The 20,933-nt window shown below is 38.7% G+C and overlaps 1 protein-coding gene and 1 long non-coding RNA gene across 3 annotated transcripts in view; one reads left to right on the plus strand and one right to left on the minus strand.

The window, feature by feature from the left end:
• Positions 1 to 20,859, plus strand: part of LOC138854598 (uncharacterized) — a 79,720-nt gene extending 58,861 nt beyond the window's left edge. Inside the window, exons 2-3 of the long non-coding RNA XR_011393777.1 lie at positions 15,463 to 15,534; positions 20,132 to 20,859. This is a non-coding gene — a long non-coding RNA (uncharacterized lncRNA). The remainder of the gene's footprint in view (positions 1 to 15,462; positions 15,535 to 20,131) is intronic.
• LOC128700033 (N-acetylgalactosaminyltransferase 6) overlaps positions 9,265 to 20,933 on the minus strand; it is a 43,783-nt gene continuing 32,114 nt past the window's right edge. For both annotated transcript variants that reach the window (XM_053792969.2, XM_053792970.2), the window contains exons 9-13: positions 20,802 to 20,879; positions 19,533 to 19,676; positions 18,830 to 18,955; positions 16,447 to 16,569; positions 9,265 to 14,747 (exon numbers count right to left, since the gene is read on the minus strand). In XM_053792969.2, the coding sequence (XP_053648944.1) occupies positions 14,571 to 14,747; positions 16,447 to 16,569; positions 18,830 to 18,955; positions 19,533 to 19,676; positions 20,802 to 20,879 (648 nt within the window). In that variant the 3' untranslated portion in view covers positions 9,265 to 14,570. The remainder of the gene's footprint in view (positions 14,748 to 16,446; positions 16,570 to 18,829; positions 18,956 to 19,532; positions 19,677 to 20,801; positions 20,880 to 20,933) is intronic.

Below are 20,933 nucleotides of genomic sequence, written 5' to 3' on the forward strand. Positions count from 1 at the left end.
GGTTGACGTAGCTCTGAACGATGAGTGGGAGATATTTATGGGGTGCTAAGAGACAGCCTCAGATGATAGTCATGGACGATAGGTCTAGACCATAGCCTGAGACTATGGTTCTTAGACGAGCAACAAAGAATAAAATTAGACGATATCCGTGAAGCTATTTACAGTGGCTCCGAACGACAGCCCCGGAGGCTTATGCAATATCTGTATAACAGCCATTAAGTCTTAGATTTATTGAGTCTTAGCCACTGTCTTCAAGAATGGCCGTAGATCATCGTACTCCAGTCTTCGACTATGGCCGCAGATCATCACTTTCCAGTCTTCGACTATGGCCCCCAATGGCCTTCTTCTTTCCTCTGACATAGTCACCATCAACACCAGACTTGACACAGATGAATGGCACAAACTCTGCAGTTCCTGGAGCCCTGGATGTGGCACCAACGACCCAGCAAGAAGCCTCAAGAAGGCACTCTAAGAAGCGAGGCAACACTTTGAGAGCTCCAAGATTTTCCGGCCAAGTTTTGAAGAACGGGAAATTCTTCGGCGCGCGAGACTGCCTCCAACCCACAATAAATCCGAAAACTGGCACACAAGAATTGTACAAAATAACTTCCCAGGAATTGTACAAAATAACTTCCCAGGAATTGTACAAAATAACTACACAAGAATTGTACAAAATAACTACACAAGAATTGTACAAAATAACTTCCCAGGAATTTTAAAGGTAACCCAGACGATCTCAGAAAGTAACAAAATTATTATTATTATTATTATTATTATTATTATTATACCTGTGCATTTTTAATATTAAATCTTATAAGACTATTAAAAATGTAAAAAGTGGCACGTTAACGACAGACGTTAGTAGGGTAATATTTTGTGAAGGGATTCATAGAAACCGGGTAGCTGGACTTGAGTCCTGGAGGTGGAGGTACAATGCCTGCACTTTAAAGGAGGGGTTTGGGATATTGGCATCCTAGAGGGACATCTAAACTGTTGTATCTGGGCGCTTCTGCAAAGACAGTGGTTGTGTGTGAATGATGGTAAAAGTAATTTTTTTTTTTTACTCTGCCTTGGCGACGGCTGACGTGTTGAATATATATTCGTCGTGCCGAATAGGTAAAACTGGTCAATTATCAAGAACTCATTTAAAACTAAGTCCTTTCTAAAATAATAATTTTGTACCGAGAGAACCTTAGAAAATTTGCCTGACCTTATTATAACAAGTGCAATTTAATTTAGCCTAATCTAACTTAATATATTTTAGATAAGTTTACAATAATTTAATAATAAACAAACACAATGAAATACATTTTTTTCATTAGGTTCAGAATTATTTTTGCGAAATTATTGCATACGCAAATTTTCACTTGCCTTATTCGGCAAGAAGAGCGTTGCTATTTAAGCCAAAATGGCAAGTTTTACCTATACGGCACAACATATATGCAGTTTGTGTGTCGTTAAGAGACTGCAAGATAGGGTCATTACACACAACCTGCTCACTTAATGACTTTGTAATTAATCCCCTCACTTGAAAGTCATCGTATTTCATCCAGTTGACCTAGTTTGACCTGCATCTTGTGCCTGGAGCCGCCATGATGACAAGGTCATGCGTGACTCCCTGTGATGTACCCCTGTCATCTTTCTGACATCTCACTGACTCCATCCTGCTATCCTATCAACTCGGGACAATCATTCTGCTCAGCCAGCCTCAGGCAAATCAAGTTTTCATTACAGATATCTCTTGTGTCGAAATTTTTGGCCTTTTGTTGTGACATGACATGTGACCTCATGACCTAACGTGACCTGTGACTCCAAATTATATGTGGTTTGCTGAGACGTCATGTTGTGGTCAAGGGTGTCACACAGTATCGGTGAAGGTTGGGTATTGTCCCATAGTCGTGACCTGATGCTGTGAGCATAGTTTACCTGGAGAGAGTTCCGGGGGTCAACGCCCCCGCGGCCCGGTCTGTGACCAGGCCTCCTGGTGGATCAGAGCCTGATCAACCAGGCTGTTACTGCTGGCTGCACGCAATCCAACGTACGAGCCACAGCCCGGCTGGTCAGGTAAAAAGTAATGAAGATAACAAGAAAGTCTAAGCAACGATAGGTTGAATATTGAGACTGGAGGGAGGAAGCATGGAGGAAGCGAATGTATTTAGATATCTGGGAATGTTCTTTTCTGCAGATGGGCCAGGGAAAGAAGAGGTGAACCATAGAATTGATGGGATAAAGGTGACAAGAAAAAACCTTATCAATGGAGAGAATAAAGAGGAATGCACTAATGTATGGTGGTACCAACACTTTTAAATGGGTGTGAAGGATGGGTTTTAAATGTTGTAGCAAGCAGGTAGTGGAGATAACTAGTTTGAGAGAATGTATGCTGTGAATATTATGCAGATATTTCGGAAACTAGAAATTACACGGCAATGAGAGGTTAACAAGGGTATAATTCAGAGGGCTGAGGAGAGGTACTTGAGGTGGTTAGTTCACGTAGAGAGGACGAAGAAGAGGAACATAAAGAGGGTATATAAATCTAGAGTGGAAGGTAGGGAGGGAAGGGGTCTTCCCAGGAATGGTTTTAGGGAGAGGGTAAAAAAGGTTAAGTTTTAAGGACTCTACAATCCAACAGACTTCTATGAACTTGTTAAAGAGGAGTAAATGGAGAAAAGTGATTTTTAATGGACATGCTGTAGGAATGTGAGCAACCTAACATTCATGAAGGGATTCAGGGAAACTTGCTACCAGTCCTCATGCCCGGAATGCTCATGCATGCTAGTGGCATTATATACTGTGCAAAGAAATATTTTTTTGAATTTGAATGGAGTTTTACGCCTATAGACTACACATGGGTCATAAAAGCTGCACATCGACAGACAAGAATATTTTAATCCTTTTTAAAAGGAATTAAAGTAACGTGTGTGTGTGTGTGTGTGTGTGTGTGTGTGTGTGTGTGTGTACGTACTCACCTAGTTGAGGTTGCAGGGGTCGAGTTCAAGCTCCTGGCCCCGCCTCTTCACTGGTCACTACTAGGTCACTCTCCCTGAACCGTGAGCTTTATCATACCTCTGCTTAAAGCTATGTATGGATCCTGCCTCCACTATATCGCTTCCCAAATTATTCCACTTCCTGACTACTCTGTGGCTGAAGAAATACTTCCTAACATTCCTGTGATTCATCTGTGTCTTCAACTTCCAGCTGTGTCCCCTTGTTACTGTGTCCAATCTCTGGAACATCCTGTCTTTGTACACCTTGTCAATTCCTCTCAGTATTTTGTATGTCGTTATCATGTCCCCCCTATCTCTCCTGTCCTCCAGTGTCGTCAGGTTGATTTCCCTTAACCTCTCCTCGTAGGACATACCTCTTAGCTCTGGGACTAGTCTTGTTGCAAACCTTTGCACTTTCTCTAGTTTCTTTACGTGTGTACTCACCTATTTGTAGTCACCTATTTGTGGTTGCAGGGGTAGAGTCACAGCTCCTGGCCCCGCCTCTTCACTGACTGCTACTAGGTCCTCTCTCTCCCTGCTCCATGAGCTTTATCATACCTCGCCTTAAAACTATGTATGGTTCCCGCCTCCACTTCACTTTCTAGGCTCTTCCACAGCTTGACTACTCTATGACTGAAGAAATACTTCCTAACATCCCTTTGATTCATCTGAGTCTTCAACTTCCAATTGTGACCTCTTGTGTCTGTGTCCCATCTCTGGAACATCCCGTCTTTGTCCACCTCGTCTATTCTGCGCAGTATTTTATATGTCGTTATCATGTCTCCCCTGACCCTCCTTGCCTCCAGTGTCGTCAGGCCGATTTCCCTCAACCTTTCTTCGTAGGACAATCCCCGTAGCTCTGGGACTAGTCTTGTTGCAAACCTTTGCACTTTCTCTAATTTCTTGACGTGCTTGACTAGGTGTGGATTCCAAACTGGTGCTGCATACTCCAGTATGGGCCTGACGTAAATGGTATACAGAGTCTTGAACGAATCCTTACTGAGGTATCGGAACGCTATCCGTAGGTTTGCCAGGCGCCCGTATGCTGCAGCAGTTATCTGATTGATGTGCGCCTCGGGAGATATGCTCGGTGTTATACTCACCCCCACATCTTTTTCCTTGAGTGAGGTTTGCAGACTTTGGCCGTCTAAACTATACTGTGTCTGCTGTCTTCTTTGCCCTTCCCCAATCTTCATGACTTTGCATTTGGCAGGGTTAAACTCAAGGAGCCAGTTGCTGGACCAGGCTTGTAGCCTGTCCAGGTCTCTTTGTAGTCCTGCCTGATCCTCATCCGATTTGATTCTTCTCATTAACTTCACATCGTCCGCAAACAAGGACACTTCTGAGTCTATCCCTTCCGTTATGTCATTCACATATACCAAGAACAGCACAGGTCCTAGGACTGACCCCTGTGGAACCCCGCTTGTCACAGGCGCCCACTCTGACACCTCGTCACGTACCATGACTCGTTGTTGCCTCCCTGTCAGGTATTCTCTGATCCATTGCAGTGCCTTTCCTGTTATGTGTGCCTGATCCTCTAGCTTTTGCAGTAACCTCTTGTGAGGAACTGTGTCGAAGGCCTTCTTGCAGTCCAAAAAAAAATGCAGTCGATCCACCTCTCTCTCTCTTGTCTTACTTCTGTCACCTTGTCATAAAACTCTAGTAGGTTTGTGACACAGGATTTTCCCTCCCTGAAACCATGCTGGTTGTCAATTATACACTTGTTTCTTTCCAGGTGCTCCACCACTCTCCTCCTGATGATCTTCTCCATGACCTTGCATACTATACACGTTAGTGATACAGGTCTGTAGTTTAGTGCCTCATGTCTGTCTCCCTTTTTAAAAATTTGGACTACATTTGCCATCTTTCATACCTCAGGGAGTTGCCCAGTTTCAAATGATGTTGAAGATCTTTGTTAACGGTACACACAATATCTCTGCTCCCTCTTTAAGGACCCACGGAGAGATGTCTGGTCCCACCGCCTTTGAGGTGTCAAGTTCGCATAGCAGCTTCTTCACCTCCTCCTTGGTTATATGTACCTCATCCAGCACTTGCTGGTGCACCCCCCTGCTCTGATTTCCTGGAGTCCTACTGGTTTCCACTGTAAATACTTCTTTAAATCTTGTGTTGAGCTCCTGACATACCTCCCGGTCGTTTCTTGTGAATTCCCCATCACCCTTCCTCAGTCTGATTACCTGGTCCTTGACTGTTGTTTTCCTCCTGATGTGGCTGTACAACAGCTTCGGGTCAGTCTTGACTTTCGATGCTATGTCATTTTCGTATTGCCGCTGAGCCTCCCTTCTTATCTGTGCATATTTATTTATTTATTTATTTATTTATTTAGAAATTTTAGCATACATACAGAGGTACAAAAAAATACAGGTAAGAGCAGCATGCCAAAGCCACTTATATGTATAGCATTACGGGCTGGCTTAAAATTAACTTAAGATTAACTAAGCAATGATGAAATCAGTGATAAGACATTATTGTAAACAGATAACTATAAAATACAAATGAGTATTACAAAGACAGGTCATATGGTTGCATGCATTGCTGTTCATTCAGTAGAATGGAGTATTCTGTTAGGTAGTGTATTTAAAAAAATAACAAAGTTAGATTGGGTCCTAGGTTTAACATTTATGTGATTTAATTGTGAGTAACATTTTGGATATACAATTTATAAGGTTCAGTTATTCAGTATTTATTTGGTTTTGAGTGAGTAAGTGAACTTTGAGAAGAGACTTGAATTTATAAACAGGTAGTGTTTCTTTTATATTTACGGGTAATGAATTCCAGATTTTAGGGCCTTTTATGTGCATTGAGTTTTTGCATAGCGTGAGATGGACACAAGGAACATCAAAGAGTGATCTGTGCCTTGTGTTATGGTCATGTGTTCTGTTGAGGTTGGCAAGGAGATGTTTGAGGGGAGGGTTAATATCAGAGTTAAGTGTTCTATGTATGTAATTGGTGCAATAATAAGTATGGATGTTTTGTATGGTGAGTAGGTTGAGTGTTTTGAATATTGGTGGAGTGTGTTGCCTGTAGTGAGAATTTGTTATTCTAACTGCAGTCTTTTGTTGGGTAATTAGTGGTCTGAGATGGTTAATTGTTGTTGAGCCCCATGCACAAATTCCATAGGTGAGATAGGGGTAAATAAGAGAGTGATAAAGGGCCAGGAGGGCTGACTGTGGAACATAGTACCGTATCTTCGATAGTATGCCTACAGTCTTGGAAATTTTCTTAGAAATTTGTTGTATATGTGTATGAAATTTGAGTCTATTATCGAGGTGGATTCCTAAGAATTTTCCCTCTCTTAACTTTGTGATAGGTGATCCGTTTATTGCTATGTTAAGAGGTACATCTGTAGCTCTGTTACCAAACTGAATGAAGTAGGTTTTGTCAATGTTTAGTGTAAGTTTGTTAGTCCTCATCCAGGTAGATATTTTCTGTAATTCGGTGTTTACAGTATTGGCTAGCGTGACTGGGCTCGGGTGAGAGAAGACGTATGTAGTGTCATCTGCAAAAAGTGTGGGTTTGAGTAATTGCGAAGCATTTGGTAGGTCATTTATGTTATGTATTCCTGCTGTTCTCTCCACTTGGAGCTCAACTATGTAGTCGAAGCACAGAACCACATGATCACTAACTCCCAGGGGCCTTTCATACATGATATCCTCGATGTCAGAACTACTCAAGGTGAATACAAGGTCCAGTCTTGCTGGTTCTTCCTCTCTTCTCTCTCTGGTAGTGTCTCTAACATGTTGATGCATGAGGTTTTCCAGTACCACATCCATCATCTTGGCTCTCCATGTTTCGGGACCCCCATGGGGCTCCAGGTTTTCCCAGTCAATCTCCTTGTGATTGAAATCACCCATAACTAGTAACTTTGCTCCCCCCATGTGTGCTCTCCTGGCCACCTCGGCTAGTGTGTCGACCATTGCTCTGTTGCTCTCATCGTATTCTTCTCTTGGCCTCCTGCAGTTCTGTGGTGGGTTGTACATTACTGCAATTATCACCTTATGTCCCTCAGACTGGATTGTTCCTACTAAGTAGTCCCTTTCGCCCATGCCATCCATTCCTTCCATTTTCTCAAACCCCCACTGGTTTTTAATGAGCAGTGCAACTCCTCCTCCCCCTCTCCTCCCTCTGTCTTTGCTGAGGATTTGATATCCGGGTGGAAAGATTGAATCTGTTATTATTCTGGTGAGTTTTGTTTCTGTGAGTGCTATTATGTCTGGGGATGCCTCCTTGATTCTTTCGTGCCACTCCTCATACTTATTTGTTATTCCATCTGCATTTGTATACCACACCTTCAACTTCTTTTCTAAGATTTTGGTCTGGGAGGTGTATTGGGGTTGGGGAAGTGGGAGACCTGATAAGGAACTATGGGTGGTTGCTGTGGGGGTGGAGTTTGTAATGCAGTGGGTGGGGGCATTGGATGTGGCATGGGTGTTTTGGTTTAGAGTGTTTTGTTGCACTGGGGTTGACCTGGTTGGGAGGCTTCTATAGGAAGTTGTGAGGGAGGCTGTATTTGATCTTCCTGTGTCTGGGATCTCCTGTCTGTCTTCTCCATCCCCTCTCTTTCCTCCTTTCGCCTCCGTACCATCTCTCTCTGTTTCTGCCTTTCTGCTTGTGTTCTGTCGCGGTCGAGATACACCTTCCTGTATGCCGGCATGTCCCTTAATCGTGCTTTCTCCTGCAGGATCCTGTTCCGAGTCGATTCTACCTTGAAGGTCACTTTCACTGGCCGGGTTCTTTTTTTTACAAACCCCCCTATTCTCCGAAAATTTTCCAGCTGGGTCATGTTGTGTGTGTGTGTGTGTGTGTGTGTGTGTGTGTGTGTGTGTGTGTGTGTGTGTGTGTGTGTGTAAAATATATAACCAAGAGGCATACACCTCTAAATGTATACACCTTTCCTGGAGGTGGGAAGGTCAGTGCCTGCACTCTGGGGAAGGGGAGGGAATACCACAGTAGGTGGTTATCTGAAGTGTGATGTCAGCTGCTTCTGGCAAGACAGTGATTGAATGAACAATGGTCACCCAGTCCTGGTGAAAGACAGCAGTTGAGGTAAAAAAAAAAATCAACACATTGGCCGTTCCAAGGTAGGGTAACCCAAATTATTATTATAATCAAAAAGAAGCACTAAGCCACAAGGGCTATACAGCACTGCAGGGTAACCCAAAAAATAAGAAATATTTACATCATCACTTGCTCCATCACTGTCTTGCCAGAGGATCACTGATACTACAGTTCAAAGGGTAGCTTCAATTTCTTCACTGAAGAGCGCTTCACCAGCATCAATATACATTCTAAACCTAAATCTACGTGAGTCATATAGTGCCTGGGAAATGGGAGGTAGTCGCATTCACTCCCAGGGAACGGAAGGTAACTTGAATTCTTTTGATCAAGAGCCCTTCATTATCAGAGTACAAACCACTGGTTAATATTATTATTACATACAGAAATAAGCGTTAAACCCACAAGGATGCAACATTTGTCCCCTGGCTTGGTAGGCAATGCTCTCGCCTTACACACTAAGTGTCCATAGTTTGATCCTTGGCAAGGGTGTGTTTCCTTACACCTGCTTTCCCATTCACCTAGCAAGCAAGCAGGTACCTGGGTGCTAGTTGACTGGTGCAGATCGCATCCTCTAGGGCAAGATTTAAGAACCCCAATGGAAATAAGACAGTCCCTCGATGACACACTGATATTCTTGGGTTATCCTGGGTGGCTAACTCTGAGGTTAAAAAAATCAAAACAAAATCTTATTTTATCTCTTAACCCACTGGTTATTAATATTAAAATCAGAACTCGGTGCTAAACCCACAAGGGTACATTGTTATTATTATAATCAAGGGGGAAGCGCTAAACCCAGAGGATTATACAGCGACAAGGGTACAACCTACTGGTTACTCAGCACCTTGAATGTAAAAATGCTATCAAATTGCTATTATCATAGCCAGTTTGCTGCTATCGTTATTAATTTATCTTGTCTAATTTGATATCTTATTATTGAAACATACATCATTGTAAAATTAAAAAAATTCAACACTGATAAATCCCCAAGTCTAACAAGACTGAGGGACTGATCACCTGAAAACTGCTTATGTTGTCTGCAGTGTTATATTTGCCTCTTGAGTATTCAGCTGAAGAAAACTGTTGTGCAGACAAAATTTTTGATTAATAAAGATGTCTTAGTTATTACAGTGGAGTAACCTGACTGAGCAAACATAAACAGACCATTATCAATTAATTCAACAAGGGTTTCACTAAAACGTTCATCGTTAGTTTCAGCAGTTTATTCAAATTCTTTAATTAAATAAAGGACATAGAATTACAACTCATTATTATTAGATTACCAGCAGAAATAAAAAAAAAGTCATAATTCTGAGGATGAACTGAGCCACTAATTCCAGAAAAATTCCACATCTGCTGGGTTGAGAGAACTATGTTGGCCTCTGATTCACAAGCACAAACAACCTAGTTGACCATGGAAACATAAACACATATGCAGTTTAATGTGATCCTTTATTGACAACGTTTCGCCCACACAGTGGACTTTTTCAAGTCACAAACAGAGATCTGTTTGTGACTTGAAAAAGCCCACTGTGTGGGCGAAACGTTATCAATAAAGGATCACATTAAACTGCATATGTGTTTGCTTCCATTGTGTCGGTATTTTATACCATTTATTTTCAACCTAGTTGACCAGGAGGCCAGCAGGGTAGCCTGGCCTCAGTCCATGATACAAGGATAGAATAGCCCTCGCAACTGATGACAGGTATGTCCATTATGTAGGATAAGATACTGTGTTTTCATGCATAAAATAATGTATATCACAATCTATACATTACAAACTACTACATATATATAGTCAGCTCTCCCTTATAAAGTTCCTTTATACAATGCAATTTTTCATGAATGTAACTAAAAATGTATATCCAAAATTAATTACCACGTAGAAAGGTCTTAATAGTATGTTCTGTTAAATTTTCAAAGCACTTTTCAATCACATTTATGAAAAATTATACTAAATAGATGAGCTTATAAGAGAGCTGACTCTTCATAATAGGATTAGGAATCCCATTTTTTAAAAACCAAAACCCGGGACAATTGATAAAAGTTAATTCGGAGACCCATCACTCAAAAAAAAATAATTTGTAACAAACTACAAATTATTATATAAACAATTTGGTGGGACACCAGGACAGAGCTCTAAAAAAAATAAATAAATTGAGACTGTCCCGGTAAAAGTGGAATGAATGAGATTCCTAAATAGGCTGCAAGAGGAAGATGCTGACAGCATGAAGCAAGAGACAGGTATGTGAAGAGTAAGCTTCTTTGTGTGAAAATGCTGAAGCCTTGCATAAAGCTTCATCTAGCCATTAAGACTTTCATAAAGCTTTATCTAGCCATTCAGACTTTCATAAAGCTTTATCTAGCCATTAACCCTTAAACTGTCCAAACGTAGATCAACGTTCACGTGTGTAGCACTCCGACCTTGATTTTCCCCATTTGAAAGCATGTAAAAAAACATAGATCTACGTTCGGAGCCTGCCGCACGTCAACGTATATCTACGTTTGGACAGTTTGAGGGTTAATACTTTCATAAAGCTTCATCTAGTCATTAAGACTTTGGCAAAGCTTTGTGCGAACCTTTAAAGATTTGCACAAAGCTTTATCTGCTAAAGCTTTACATAAAGCAAAATACTGTCACAAAAAAAGCATACTTCACTTGTGTCTTTTACTCCAAAACTTCATACCAGTCAATAACTGCATGATTCAATAAATCATACATTCAACATCAAAACTATGATGAATTACCTTCATACAACTCATATTTTTTGGGGGGCTTGCATTCCAAAAAATAAATCTATATACAGTATATATACAATGACAATTACATACATCTTTTTGAAATATTAACATTTTCGTTGACATACAGAAATGTTGAACATTTGGAATTTATCCAGAGTGGATGTGGAAAATACGGACAGCCATCATAAGCCACCTTCTACGTGGAGCAATCCTTTTGCAAATGCGATTGAAAAAGTACAGCTGAAAATTGAATGGCATGTACTATGAAGGCCTTTCCATGCACTGTTCAATTCTGGACATAACTGTTCAGTCGCATTTACAAAAAATATTTACTATACAGTATAGAGAAGCTTTGCAAGAGAGATTACTAATCCTAAATTTACACAAAGGTGCTATAAAAATATAATTATTAATGATTGTTGGCTGTCCACTAGTCAGCAAATACTGTTTGATTGGAATATCATAACCTGAATGAAAATACAGTGGACCCCCACTTTATGATCACCTCCCAATGCGACCAATTATGCAAGTGTATTTATGTAAATGTGTTTGTACGTGTATGTTTGGGGGTCTGAAATGGACTAATCTAACTCACAATATTCCTTATGGGAACAAATTCGTTCAGTACTGGCACCTAAACATACTTCTGGAATGAAATAATATCGTAAACCGGGGTCCACTGTACTACTAGAATGATGTTCATGAGAAAGTATTAAACCCACACGGGGTTATGCAGTCCCTACCTAAATGAAAACCTCCAAGTTACCCATTTTTAGGAAAAAAAATCTTTAAAATTATGGTATTTTTTGGTTAAAAACATTAATGTAGAGTAAAAGTGCTTAATTTAGTAGTATTTAATGAGTTCTCCATATTTAAATTAAAAAAAATTTAGGGAACCATTAAAAAAATGGGTAGACTGACTTCTCTAAAAAGATTATTATTATTATTATTATTATTATTATTATTATTATTATTATTATTATTATTATTATTTTCACAAAACAATGACAAAAATTATACAAGCCAGAGGAGAATGGTACTCGAATTAAATTTTCACACAGAATCACTGAACCAGCGTTCTTCAGACTCTGGGAGAAATTCGTTGTCATAACAGCATGTTAGATGGGAGTGATTTGGAGCCAGTTTTTGGGACCTGACGAATTGTTGGAGTGTGAGCAGGGTAATATTTTGTGAAGGGATTCAGGGAAACCAGGTAGCTGGACTTGAGTCCTGCATATGGGAAGTACAATGCCTGCACTTTAAAAGAAGGGTTTGGGATATTTGCTGTTTGGAGAGACTTCTGAACTGTCACATCTGTGCACTTATGGCAAGACAGAGATAGTGTAAATGATGGTGCAAGTGTTTCTTTTTCGGGTCACCCTGCCTTGGTGGGACATAGTCAGCGTGTTAAAAAATTAAAAAGTATCTCTGTTCAACAGCACTGATGCAACTAAGCCATGCAATATTTTTCCTAGTCTTTTATCAAAATATAATTTAGGTCTAAATTTTTGCCAATCTTTTCTAAGGTGTGAGTGTGACTGTAAAACAAGATTTTTACATAAGTATTTTTGTAAAAAATCTCTGCTGTATAGTCTCACTCCAACACAGAAACACCAATGGGTGTCTGTTGTTCAAGACAAAATGTCAGACAAATATAATGTTTTCTAAGAGTAAATTTTTGGGATAATGTAAGTCAATAATTGACACAACTATAAATGCTGGAATAAATCATGCACTTGATTGGAAAATTTGATTCAATTTACAACAAAGAATAAGAATATAATACCAGTGACAAAAGAAATCAGTGATGAACAGTTAAATTCTTGGTACAGTTTTACTGTAGTTTTCAAAACTAACAAATGGACATTGGACACGAAAACCAGAATTTTTTATTTTTTTTGGTCCATCTTTTATTCATCCATGAATGAGAAAGAAAAAAAAGAGAAAGCATAAATGAGATCAGGAACTGAAAAGTAAGGAGACAGATAGTGTATGACCAAGTCATGTTTTCAGAAGATTTAAAAATTTGACTATGTATTTGGAGAGGCATCTGAAAAAACAGTCAAAACTAAGGTTCATGATAAAGATGGTGTTATATAAGGGCCAAGTTACCTCGTATCAGAGATTCATAACTTGTGAGAGGTGGGCTTCATCCAACCTTCCATGTAGTGAAAAAAAAAAAAAAAAAAAAAAAAAAAGTTAACCTATCAGTGACTAAAATGTACCTGGATCCTGTGCAGCCAGCAGTAACAGCCTGGTTGATTAGGCCCTGATCCACCACGAGGCCTGCTCATAGACCAGGCTGCAGGGATGTTGACCCCCTGAACACCCTCCAGGCAGACTCCAAGTGGGAAGACTTGTTACACTCGGAAAATAGACCCTGGTAGCTGAGAATTATTTTCATACATTTTGCCAAAAACTGGACTTTATCAAGCATGCAGGAAAGAGCCAATACACGGCCTCATTTAAAGGATTTTTTGCTACCAGTATTTTTATTTCAACATGTCATCTTTTGCCACTGTCTCATTATACAAACTAGAACACCTACCATCCGACTTACGACCGAGTTTGGTTCCGAGAAACCAGTCGTAAGTCGAAATGGACGCAAGTCGAACCTTACTACTGAATATCAACATCACATTTTTGTAATAACTTTATTTTATTGTTTTATTTTGGTATTTCATGTTTTACTTTACTTTTTATGCTGTTAGCACTGTATTTTATACTGTAAGGTTTAGGATAAACACTGTGTACAACACAAATAGTTGTTTATTTCCAAGAAATTTGGCATAAAAAACACGGTCGTAAGTTGAGTGGTCGTAAGTCGAGCAGGTCATAAGTAGGATGGTAGGTGTAATCCAAACATACCTTATTTTTCACTCATTATTATTATTAATTGGTGACTGAAAATGTTGTTCATTCCTGCCATTGATGAATGATTATTATTATGCAATACTGTAATACTGTATTAAGAAAATATAGCTTTTTATATAACATTTGTATTAGTTTACCTGACAGTCTAATTTTTATGTATCACACAGAAAGAATCTAAAAATAACTGATATTAATTCCTTGGCAACAATAAAATCTAACATACAAAAATATCTTCACCATATACATTTTTATAAAACTAGTATTATTTTAAAGATTGGTAAATGTTGGAATGTATAATACAAAAATGAACTGTAGTACAATACCATTTCATTGTACCATGTCCCTGGGTAGAACAAGTCAGTGCCATGACTGGAATAATTTACAATTAACCTGTTAACTTAAGGTGACTTCATATGATATTTCAGTCAGACCATTATCAAGTTGGTAGCTACTTTGTATGGTCCAAAACAAACCAAAATATCACATAAATTTCCTCTCTGATATGTGAGCAAGAGTGAATTTCCAAGACCTTCTGTACAGTAGCCAACAATATTCAATACAAACTGTCTGCGACCTACAACCTTGGGGAGTAAACAAGTTTCAGTATCGAAGAATAAAAGTCAGAATACTCTTACTGGAACAATTCACTATTAACTCACAATTTGGAGAGAAACTGTAGAAAAAGTTTGTTCATCATTAACCAATATGAAAGTGTGATATGAAAGTGGTACAGAAAAGATCAAAATTTTGTCTCTAGTTTCTATTGTACTTCAAATTGCAGGTTAATTGCGAACATTAAATATTACAATATTAATTAAAGCCTCGAGGCAGGTAAATTATAAATCTTGTACAGTACTGAAAATAAGCTTTCAAATAATAATAATAGGATAATGCTGCTTAAGGTTTTGGATCAAGATTATCATAATTGCTCAGCCTTTCTTTGTTTACAAAACTCCATATCCATTTTTGTGTTTTTGAGTCGAAATCGCAGGGGGAGACAAAGATTTCCTTGTTGCTAATGCTGCAATCCAGACAGTGGGTGGCATGGTGTCCGAAGTTTATCATTTGGTTCGTCTGTAAAATAAACAATTATTATTGTTGTTTTGAGCACACCAGCCATCTCCAGCCAAAGTAGTCTGTCTCAAAAAAAAAAAAAAAAAAAAATCACCATAACTCATTCAATTGCTGTCTTGTCATTATTATATCTGTGGTAAATCACTAAACTTGGAGGGGTCATACAATGCCAAAAACAAGTAAATATTAAATTGGTTATTATAAATTCACTTATAAGTAAAATTTAAGTAACTGTGGCAAATTTATTAAAACTGAATACAACATGGGAAAGATTTTGCTGGATGTAGATACAATACTGTACAAGTGTAAAACCACTGCTTTTGATTTCATCTTTCCACACTTTATCCCATATTGTAAATATGGGAATAAGTGATAGTGTGCTTGTTTTCCTTTACCAGATCACCTGCTTTGGTGGGAAAGGCCCACTAATGTGTTAAATATATTATTAATATTCAAAAATGGGTTGTATGTTTGTTGTGCTCCATGGAGTGGCCAGGTATCTGATGACTCGTACCTTGGTGAATAAAAATCATTTTCAAATTATTTAATGATAAGTAGCTATTTAATAGAGTACTTGACACTATTTTTCTCAGGTGCTTTCAGCATTGCCAGAGCGACTGACATACCTGTTAATAATGTGTTTCTTCAGGTGATTAATATCTCAATTTTTTTTAAGTTTAAAGTACAATAAAACACAACTTCTTTGTCTCTATAGGTAAAACTCGAAGAAGTAGATGCAAGTGACTACGAGAGCAACTCAAGAGGAACTATTGTTCACCATCCAGAGGTAAGGAATTTGACTGTCCATGTGTGTTCTCACTTGAATGATTCTTCGAAGCCTCTTATCCAATGTGATATGTGACTTGGAAGCCTTCTAGTTTTCAAACAGTGAATAATTTTGATATGTAATATGATTACAGTTGAAAAATTGAGACATTTATGCAGCATATGGGAATCTTTATTGAAGAAACGTTTCACCACACAGTGGCTTCATCAGTCCAATACAAAGTAGAAATGGGTAAGGAGAGGAGATCGAGGTAATCAGTCCCTCAGCCTGGAATCGATGTGTTCAGTCCATCACTTTTATAGGAAATGGTGATGGACTGAACACATCGATTCCAGGCTAAGGGACTGATTTCCTCAATATCCTCCTCTCCTTACCCATTTCTACTTTATATTGAACTGATGAAGCCACTGTGTGGCAAAACGTTTCTTCAATAAAGATTCCCATATGTTGCATAAGTGTCTCAATTCTTCAACTTGTCGGTTTTCAAAACTATTCATCACATGATTACAGTTTATTAAAATACTTTCAGCCTTTGTATATGGGAGATGCAAGAAGCGAATTATAATAATCAAATAATGCGCTAAACTGACAAGGGTCATGCAACTGGAAGAAGTGAAACCTTCTTAAATTAAAATAACTATATTACCTTAAGTATAGTGTTAGGGTTACTATGGAAATTTATAAAAACATGGAGCTGAAGGAAAAAAAAAACTCATGGGGTCTAGTAAATCCACTGAGCATAACTTAAGATAAAAATGCTATAGTTGGTTCTGAATTTAAATTATTACTCATTTTATAAGCACTGCTTTATGAGAATTACTGATATAAGAACCTATGTCATAAGAGACCAAGTGTATATTTATCCAATAGGATAACTAACAGGAAGCAGACTTACATTCAGTTGGAACTTACCATATCATACTTCCACATCTGGTTACCAAGTCCTTTATGACAACCATAAAGCAGGACAGGAGCTTTATCTCCCTTCAAGTCTGGTACATCAAAGCAGTTGTGGCTCTTGAGTGGACGTATATCCTTGCAAGAAAATCATGAAAAGCTGTTAGTATGCCTCTTGCTAATTTAAATTTCTAGTATTTTCTCCATCTGAGCCACCATACCCTTCTTTATCCCATTCTTTCTAGTCTGTTTGTTTTCTCATAATATGATAAGTTATTACCCTTTCAAAAGTACAGTGGACCCCCGGTTAACGATATTTTTTCATTCCAGAAGTATGTTCAGGTGCCAGTACTGACTGAATTTGTTCCCATAAGGAATATTGTGAAGTAGATTAGTCCATTTCAGACCCCCAAACATACATGTACAAACGCACTTACATAAATACACTTACATAATTGGTCGCATTGGGAGGTGATCGTTAAGCGGGGGTCCACTGTATTTCTATAGCATTAAGATATCCCCATCCCTGAACAATCACTGTCTTCATTCAGATACAACGTATACACGTATCTCCGATTCATCTTGTATTATTCCAATTATTTTCTTACATTTTACTTATTATAAATTTTCAAATGATCTCAACCTTGAAAAAAGTTACATTTTAGTTATGATGAATTTGGTTAAGGTAGGTTACTTAATATTAACATAAGTTACGCTACTGGTAAATACACATATAGCCATTGTCCATAAATAAGAAAATTGCAGAAACAGGAGGGTAACATCTGGCAGTTGATTTGTACCTCCCACAGACTAGATTATTAAAAACATGTTTGTATGTTTGTCATGTAGTGAGAGGATAGGCTCAACTCCTGTCTGTTCATTCACTGTTATGACGTTTACTTTGCAATACACAGATAACCAGCATGTAGAATGAAACTCATGATGACATTTTGGTACAACTTGGACCATAAACTAATCGCACAAATGCAAAGGGAAGGAAGCCAGTATATGTATATATGGCATTGTGCTTTTTTTTTTTATATTTACTTTGCAACATATACATTATAGATATTTTAAAATTACTGCTACATATTTGAAGAGACATCAAGTGCCTGAATTAACCTTGTTTTCCTCTAGCAATATAGACGTTATGTTAGGAGGAGGTGCGGGATTACCAAAACTGTTGTCCAGAGGGCTGAGGAAGGGTTGTTGAGGTGGTTCAGACATGTAGAGAGAATGGAGCGAAACAGAGTGACTTCAAGAGTGTATCAGTCTGTAGTGGAAGGAAGGCGGGGTAGGGGTCGGCCTAGGAAAGGTTGGAGGGAGGGGGTAAAGGAGGTTTTGTGTGCGAGGGGCTTGGACTTCCAACAGGCATGCGTGAGCGTGTTTGATAGGAGTGAATGGAGACAAATGGTTTTTAATACTTGACGTGCTGTTGGAGTGTGAGCAAAGTAACATTTATGAAGGGGTTCAGGGAAACCGGCAGGCCGGACTTGAGTCCTGGAGATGGGAAGTACAGTGCCTGCACTCTGAAGGAGGGGTGTTAATGTTGCAGTTTAAAAACTGTAGTGTAAAGCACCCTTCTGGCAAGACAGTGATGGAGTGAATGATGGTGAAAGTTTTTCTTTTTCGGGCCACCCTGCCTTGGTGGGAATCGGCCAGTGTGATAATAAAAAAAAAATAATAAGCATATATTAATTTTAATAATCATTAGTATTGGTACAAATATTGGTAGAATACTGAAAAACTGTAGAATAAAGGCACAAATTTAACACTTAAGACATTTAATTAGAAGACAATTTGCTCACTGGGGTATTTTTCGATCCAGTACAGAGAACGCAAACCCTGAATATATAAAGAAAAACAGGTGGCCTAGATAGGGTAAAGTCCAATAATGTGCTTAACAGGCATTACCTATTTATGCAGTGTGGTTGGGTAGAATCTAGTTAGGGAGCACTTCTGAGATGCTAAAACTACCCACGTTTTGGACTACTGTGTTGGAAACTAAGATCAAGATAGTCTCAAGGCAGCAACATTTTTACAGATTGTCCTCATTCATGACCAATTTGGCAACTTTCTATCCCAGGTGCCCTTGTGAAATCCTGTGTATTACCCAAGAATTATTCAAATTATCTCTATTACATATATATTTGTTTCCACCAAGGTACTGTGTGAGGCTCTTGGCTGTCTTGCGAACATACACTTTATTACACTGTTTCCCACTCTCCGCCCCTTCCCCGGTCTCTTCCTAATAAATCTTTGATGGATGATGACGAGCGAGAACACACTGTTATCAACAATAACAATAAAAATGTATGTCTCATTTTTAATCCTAGGGGCCATGCATCAAACATCTAACTGAAAATCAATATGAATAATTTACAAAACAAAACATTACTTTGAAAGCAGTGAGTTGAAACTGATACTGTGAACCAGGTCCACATTCTCCAAGTGAGTCCAGACGGTCAAACTGCCCCTTCATCTCGGTGTCCACACACAATCTTGGATCGGCAACACTCTTTATCTGTTGATGAAATAATTAGTGAAATTGTGGCCTTTATTATCCAACTGAATTTTATACTTTAACTGTATCTGATAACTATGTTTTCCATTGGCAACTAAATATTATCTACAAGTATACAATGAGAGACTCAAAAAAAAAAAGAGATGAATGAATTGTATCCAGCATTTTCTCAATATCTACAAGTTCTGCATTAGCAAACAATCCTGTGTTCACCAAGAGCCTGAATGGACATAGACTGAACCACAATTAAAGTGGAGGGAGACTCTCACTTCTGTCCTCTTCGCATTGAATGACCCCACACAGATTTAATGCTTTATAAATAACGTAATACTAATTTATAGTACATATACTGTATATAAAAATGTATAAGCACAGTGCTAAAATAGGAAGCATCACTTACGGAGTGGCCTCCACAAGGCACAAGTTAAATGTCATTGAGTCAAAATATATGATGGCCATCAAGTGTTTATTTTATAACACACAAGGCACAAGTTAAATGTCATTGAGTCAAAATATATGATGGCCATCAAGTGTTTATTTTGTAACAACAAAAACAGCAATCATTTTTGTCACTCACAGTTCCATTACAGTAGTCTGGTGGCTCAATAAGAGGGTAGTGTTTAACAAGATCAAATGCCACATTATCCATAAACCACTTGAAAGGTTTACACTTGTTACGCTCCCTCACAGCCAGCTGCTCACTAATATCTCCAGTATCAACCTGGAAATCATGAGTAAGTTTATATTTGAGTATTTTTTTTGGTTAACACACTGGTCAACACACTGGTCATCACCCACCTAGGTAAGGTGACCCAAAGAAGAAGAAACATTCACCATCATTTATTCAATCACTGTCTTGCCAGAAGTGTGGTGGCATCACAGTTCAGATGACCTCCTGAACTGCAATATCCTTACCCTTCCCTCAGAGAGCAGGTTATGTCCTACACACCTCCAGGATTCAAGTCTGGCTAACCAGTTTCCCTGACTCCCTTCATAAATGTTGCCTTGCTCACACTAAGAAATAGTCACACAATACACAGTTCTAAACTACTATCCAAACATAAGTGTAATAAATGCTGGTCAATGACACAAAACATTTCAAAGCAATTCCTTAATGCTGATAAAAGATTTTTGTCCAAGGAACTGGAGCTAACCTGATTACCTTTCATTCCCCAGGTACTGTATGACCCCCCTGTGGATTTAACACTTCCCTGTGAGAAAATAAAACAATGGCACAAGCAGATCCATTTAAAGACAATAAAACAGTAATCAAGTACTTTACACTTCAGCTTCACCCTATGACCATCTTCAGAAAACTGAAGAGGTTCTCACAGTGAATAATATAATAATATATTTTTATTTCTACAAGTACATGTACAAGATATACAGGCCTAGCTGACATCAATGGCATACTACTATACAGAAAGCAGCTTGTTATGCTCTCGGAGCATTTCGGGCAAATTAGGTCAGTTTTGTCCCAGGATGCGACCCACATCAATCAACTAACACCCAGGTACCCATTTTACTGATGGGGAACATAGACAACCGGTGTAAAGAAACACGTCCAATGTTTCTACCCTCACCATGTGAAACAACAGCTTTTTCTCACTTAGTTGTATCTTGACAATAATACAGACTGAAACACTGTCATAAATTTCCTCTCATAAGTGTAGGATAGCTGTGAATTATATTTCAGGTATTATTTTTAGAACAATTAGCCATATGAGTACCAGACTGCCTTATCATTCAGACCCCCAAATTTTAGCAAGTTTGAGTGATGAGGATGCTACGAGTAAGATACACAATATTTATGCACTCTGTGCTTGTTGATGACACTGATGCTCACCTGCAACCATCCAGGTTGTCTCATGTAAAGGAACTTTTTATATTCATCCATCCACACTTCTGCCACTCGACGATAGTTCTGTAAGAAAAATGATGGTTAAATCTACAAACACACAGAGACCAGCTTTTAGTG

This window comes from Cherax quadricarinatus, chromosome 64 (assembly GCF_038502225.1).
Source record: "Cherax quadricarinatus isolate ZL_2023a chromosome 64, ASM3850222v1, whole genome shotgun sequence".
Taxonomy (NCBI): Eukaryota; Metazoa; Arthropoda; class Malacostraca; order Decapoda; family Parastacidae; genus Cherax; species Cherax quadricarinatus.